The sequence below is a fragment of the Notothenia rossii genome, assembly GCF_949606895.1.
Source record: "Notothenia rossii genome assembly, chromosome: 9".
Classification (NCBI taxonomy): domain Eukaryota; kingdom Metazoa; phylum Chordata; class Actinopteri; order Perciformes; family Nototheniidae; genus Notothenia; species Notothenia rossii.
Window position 1 is genome coordinate 53,314,669 of NC_136907.1, and position 6,000 is coordinate 53,320,668.

The window sequence follows — 6,000 nt, forward strand, 5'->3', positions numbered from 1 at the left end:
ACACACTAAGCATAATGGGTCCTCTTTAGACAGGAGAAAAGGGGTGGAAAGAGAGGGCGTGCACATTCAGAAAGTCGTGTTTTATTTGATACTGTGACGCATATAACATGTCAAGTACAAAATAAACTAAAGTGGAGGGGATGACATGCTTTAAAGGTCATGTGGATTTGAATCGACTGCTTCTCTGTTTGTGGTTAATGCTAATATTCAGATATTATTCTGAATAATATTCTTAACCAGCACACTATGGAAACTGTTCAAAAACTAAGTTGAAATATCTTCTTACTGTATTTACTGAACATTTCTCCCTTCCTCTCCTTCAGCGTCCACCCCGGCCCCTCACCAGAGCTCGTCCTCAGATTGTCCCGCCTCCCAGGCCAGTGACCCGCCCACAGATCACTCCCCTGTAGACCCAGAGGGCGCCTGCAGCAACGCCAAGGAGGAACAATCGGTAAGCCCCTCCCCCCTTGTCAATAACACATGGATTTGAAACAACAAGTGACCACTAATCTATTATCGTCATATGGATGATCTGTTCTCAAGTACATCTCACACAGAAAACGATTCATATGGCAACATGGGATTGATTTTATAGAAAAATGTCAAGTCAATTAAACATAAAAGGTCAAAAATGATTTAAGTGTCTTGATAAGATCGTGTATAATAGGGTGAAATCTCGGTTCGAGGTAATTACAGTCATTATCTAAATGTTTGGCTGATTTTTATGGGAGAAGTAGGAGGAAAAGGTCAATAACTTAGCATGTGACCTGCAAAACTTTGACATCCCTCTTCCTCTCTCAGGGTTCTGATGCTGCAAGGTCGAGCTCTCCGGAGCCCAGCGGAGCTCCTGATGCTCCGCAGGATCAGACCTGTCAACAGGAAGACAGCTAGAGAACAACAGACACCCAGTGGGTATTTCATGGCCCCCTCCTCTCATGTTTGTACTCTTCAGTATCAACTACCTTCACATGGTACTCATGTCATTTTCCTGTGTTCATCCCCCCTGTTCTTTTGTCCAACAACTTCCTCCCTCTCATGTGTTCATAACATGAACTCAATAAAGTAAAGGCTTTATTCATATACACATTAGCAACATCTTAGTTGTTGGCAATACAAATAATAATAGTTGAAAAAAATCTTTATTCTTCTGCCTGTGCTGCTGCACCTCTTTTCACCCTCTGTCTGAAACCAGAGCCCAGTCTGCTCTGATTGGTATGCTTGCCAACTCTGTTTTAATTGGTCAACCGCTTAGAGATGTCTTCCCCTTAGCTAGCATGTTCATTTACAAGCGTAGTCAATTCAGTTCTAGCTTCAGGTATATGTAGCTAACTTAGCGTCATTATTTGTATGATATCCATTGTTTTTTAACTGTTTTGTGAATTAACGTTAGCATATTTAATGTCTGTAAGCCACCAGTTGCTCATTGAGGAAGATAACGATGTTGGAGCGCTAGCCAATAGAAGCACGAGGATTACATATTGACGTCATCATGTTATGGAAGTGAACAAAGGAGTCTAATGGAGGCGTTTCAGGCAGGCGGGGAGGAGAGTGGTGGGAGAGAAACTCCCTCCACACAGGGAGCATTATAGCCTTTGCAGACCGTTTACATGCACACAAAAATAACAGACTACAAGAAAGGGAAAAATGCCAAAAAGCATAATAGGGCCTCTTTAAGATATTAAACAAATAAGTCATTAACATGTGCGTTAAAATGCAATAATGGTGCAAGTAATATGATTTTATGTATTTCTGATTACTGATGTCAAACTGCAGTCTTCTGACTATATGTTCAATCCAGGCCACCAAATGAAATGCCTGCTTTAGAAAATAGTTGGAGACATTGACCCTGCTTTCTTTATTAGCTTCATATTAACATTCATCTCCTTTATTCCCTTCCCATGAGAGCTTTGCAGCCCATTATAAAAGAGCCTTGGTTCAGTGTTTCTGTCATCATGTTTCTCTGCATCACCCAAACTAAAGATAAGGAAGGCACAACGTTGCCCCCCTGTGGTTAGATCTGTAACCGAATGAATGCAGATTCCTGATTCAGTCAATCCGTTTGTTCTTTCAGGGAATGGAAGCTCTGAAGGCCAAGACAGAAGAAGCTCACGAGAAAAGAGAAGAAGAGAAGAAGAGAGAGTGACTGTGAGATCTCTTACAGCTGGATTACACTGTTTTTTCAAACCTTTTAAAGGATATTTTTGGCAGTTCTGTAATTAGCTGGCTTTCCTAGGATCTGCTTTTCCTCCAGTGGCCACACACTGTACTGTACTGTACTGTACTGAACTAAACTCCTCAGCATGACAACCAGACTTTGGCTTTATCGTCCAATCAAATTACCTTTCAACCAGGAAGTGACCTTTAATCTTTGATAAACACACAGCGGGAGGCGACTTCCTGTCACGGATTAATGAGTTTACACCTGCAAGGAAGCGTTAAACAGCCATGGTGACACTGATGATGCAAATATTTTTTCACGAGGAGCTGCGTCCTACTGTATGCGGTTGACCTTGGGTTTTGTCAACCGCCACCAGCAAAGACTGTAACACAGCAGATGGATTTTGCCAAATGTTCTCATAGTGTTGCTCCACCGATTCGTCCATTTGCATGAACAGACTCGATGTGGATTCACCTGTGAGCAAAACTGTTCTCTGCGGCTTCCCTCCAGAACCGAAACATATTAAAAAAATATTCTTTTTCTTATTTCATAAGCTGTGAATTCTTAGCTGGTGTCGTTAGAGGCATCGGAATGACTACGAGGCATTGAAGTGGAAATCAAAATTTGCCAAACTATCTATTTTGTAAATAAGAATCCCCCCCCTCCCTTATACCTGAGCCTCTGTGCCATAACATAGCCTCTCTGATGCCAACTACCTGTGTTTCTCTCAAGCAATGCCCTACCAGCACATCCATTTTTTGACGTCTGGATGTTTGTTTCACTTTTGCAGCCATTCATTTCTAAAAAATGTCTTTGTTTCTGTTGGGTCGGTGAGATATGAACTGTGAGTCTGTGTTACATGGTCATTTGAAATAAAGCCTGCTGTACCTGTCTCGCTCTGTTTGAGCACGAAAGAACGATAAAGATGGCATCAAGATATCCTGCTACTCTTCAAAGGTTACAGGTTTGTTTTTTTAAGTGAATAGAAAGCAGATTTTCCTGCATCTTTTTCGTTTTTTTTTAATATTCTACATTTCCAGCTGAGGTCGCATTGTTTACAATTTGCCATTTTGAATCATATCTCTGTTTAGTTTCTTGAATTAATAAGCAGATTAAGAGACAGTAGAGTGCATTTCTATGCCTTATCAGGTTTATTTTTGTTGTCCAGTCACTGTTCTTCTTGTATACAGTAAACAGGTCATTGTTGTAACAAAGCACTTATCGTAGGTCTGCTCCACCCAATCCAAACGGTCAAAAAGAAGGGTTATATAATATGAACAATAGAGATATCACTATTAACTGCTAGACATACAATAACAAACGGTTACTGTACCCCTTGCTCGTGTAAGAAAAATGAGAAATAGTCCAAAATATTTTGTAAATTTTATTTATGGAATTAAGAATTGTCTTCATGAAGAGAAAAAAATGACTTTTGTACGTCTATGACTTCCCCTTACACTGTACCCATGCCACTGTTCATACAAGAATAAAATATCATGTGATTCCCACCATGCTCCATTTTCTTTTATTTGTTCAACCTGATGCTGTTCTTTTTATTAAAAAAAATCTCTAAAGAGAACAAAAGCAGCCAACAGAAGCTGCTCTGCTCACAGAAATACTGCAGTGATCTTTAACCATAGTCATGTGACTGCTTATGTGATTTAATAGTATAATCACTTGTTCTTTTTTTGTGCTGATCCTACTACTTAATCACATAAGCGGCCATCAAAATCATACTTAAATAAAAGCACAGACATTTTCTAAGCAAAGTGCATTTCAAGAACCAAAGTATAAGTTTTAATGCAGAGAAATGAACCACAATTTCAATGGGAATGCTCAATTTATACCAGGCATTTAATTATAGCTGATCAAAGTGGATCTAAACAGGCTTTTATGCAGGTAGGAAGTGTTCTCATGCCTTCCACACAATCAATCTGAAGGGTCATTCAATTATTAATGGTGTGGAAAATGAAAATTAAAAAAAGTTCTGCTGCACATAGTTGTAGAGGTTTGCTTTTGTGGCGAAATATTGGGACATTTGACCTTTAAATGAAACCATCTGGGACTTTTATAACAGAAATCAATTTGTATGGACTTCTAATAACTCATACACATCTGCTTTTTGAAAAAGGGATACATGCCAAAATGGTTGGAAAGCCCTTTATTTTACAAGAATATCAAATGTTATTTTGTGAGTAATTCCAGCTGTCATATAAAGGCATTTATATAATTAAAATAATTGTACTTTTGTTACCACTGCTGCTGTCATAACAAACATGGATCTACAAATTAAATTGCTGTTCTGTTGCTTTGCTTCTCCAAGAGTAAACTATAGCTGTGGCAATAGATTGTGTAATTCTGTAATGTCCAAAGTCAATGAAAGTGTGGAGGATACGTCCCCACCTGACCCAGAAAGTGAGGCAACTTCTGGTCCAGGCTCTCGCCTAGACTACTTGCAACTCCCTCCTGGCTGGTCTACCTGCATGTGCCATCCGACCTCTGCAGCTCATCCAGAATGCAGCGGCTCGTCTGGTCTTCAACCTTCCTAAATTTACGACACCACGCCGCTCCTCCGCTCCCTTCACTGGCTTCCGGTAACTGCTAGAATCCACTTCAAGACACTGGTACTTGCGTACAATGCTGTGAATGGTTCTGGCCCTTCCTAACATCCAGGACATGGTTAAACCGTACTCCCCAGCACGTGCACTCCCGCTCTGCATCAGCCAAACGGCTCGCTGCACCCGCACTGCGAGGGGGACCCAAGTTCCCATCAGCAAAAACACGTGGGTTTGCTATCCTGGCTACAAAATGGTGGAATGAGCTCCCAATTGACATCAGGACAGCAGAAAGCTTGCACATCTTCCGGCGCAGACTGAAAACTCATCTCTTTTGACTCCACGTCGAGCGATATAATTACTAACAAAGCACTTATATACTAACAAAGGGAATGGCTTATCTAAAGCCAGTTGAGTAGCACTTGAAATGTTTTGGCTCTATGAAACCTGATGTACTTATATGATTCTGTTTTCTTCAAGTTTGTATCTTGTTGGTCGAATGCAATTATTGTAAGTCGCTTTGGATAAAAGCGTCAGCTAAATGCAATGTAATGTAAAGTGTGGAAAAGTTTAAATGTCAGAAGTACACAAACATTACTCAAATGTTTTAGAACAGGAATTTTCTCTATTACAAGCCTTCATCTTCACACCAATGTCATCTATCAATACACTAAAGTGAGTTGTCTTATTAATCACATTCCCTCAGATTATACATAGCAAAGTGAATTAAGATGATTAACAAGATCCCCAGACTTCCTGGATTGCCTATTAAACTTGCCTGGCCAGCTTCCTCTAAGTCCTGATGTCTGTGTGATACCTGTGTTAAACTCACACTGACACAAGAAACAAATCCTATATATCCCTTTGTATTTCTGAGGCCTGCAGGATTGTGTATAACAGCTCCAGCTCTGAGTATCATGTCAGCTCTGAGTTCATGTAATCGATCAGTGTGTGTTTACATAGAGAGCTGAGCAGCGGTGTGTCCTCGTCCACAGTCAGTCACAACACACAGCCATGCTTCCTGTGGGGATACGGATGAGCTGCACTCACTTTGCAGTGCTGTCTAATCTACGCTACTTTGGGATTGGTGCTGTCAAGGTTATGAGTTGTATTGCTCTGTTTAGTAATTAATTGCCTGAATATATTTATATGTTTTGGTCAAGTTTAATATCCATCAAGGGTAACTAATGTAACAGCCTTGATGTCATAGAATACTAAATGTTTCTATTGTGGGATTAAAACTAATTCATTTTATTTTGAATTCTGTATTATCTTAGAAGGGAAGGA

General features: G+C 40.1%; 1 protein-coding gene across 4 annotated transcripts in view; it reads left to right on the top strand.

Annotated features, from left to right (window-relative positions):
• Positions 1 to 3,959, top strand: part of dab1b (DAB adaptor protein 1b) — a 51,829-nt gene extending 47,870 nt beyond the window's left edge. For all 4 annotated transcript variants that reach the window (XM_079648034.1, XM_079648037.1, XM_079648036.1 and 1 more), the window contains 3 exons: positions 324 to 451; positions 802 to 908; positions 2,072 to 3,959. In XM_079648034.1, coding sequence (XP_079504160.1) covers positions 324 to 451; positions 802 to 891 — 218 coding nt within the window. In that variant the 3' untranslated portion in view covers positions 892 to 908; positions 2,072 to 3,959. The remainder of the gene's footprint in view (positions 1 to 323; positions 452 to 801; positions 909 to 2,071) is intronic.
• Positions 3,960 to 6,000: the final 2,041 nt, after the last annotated feature.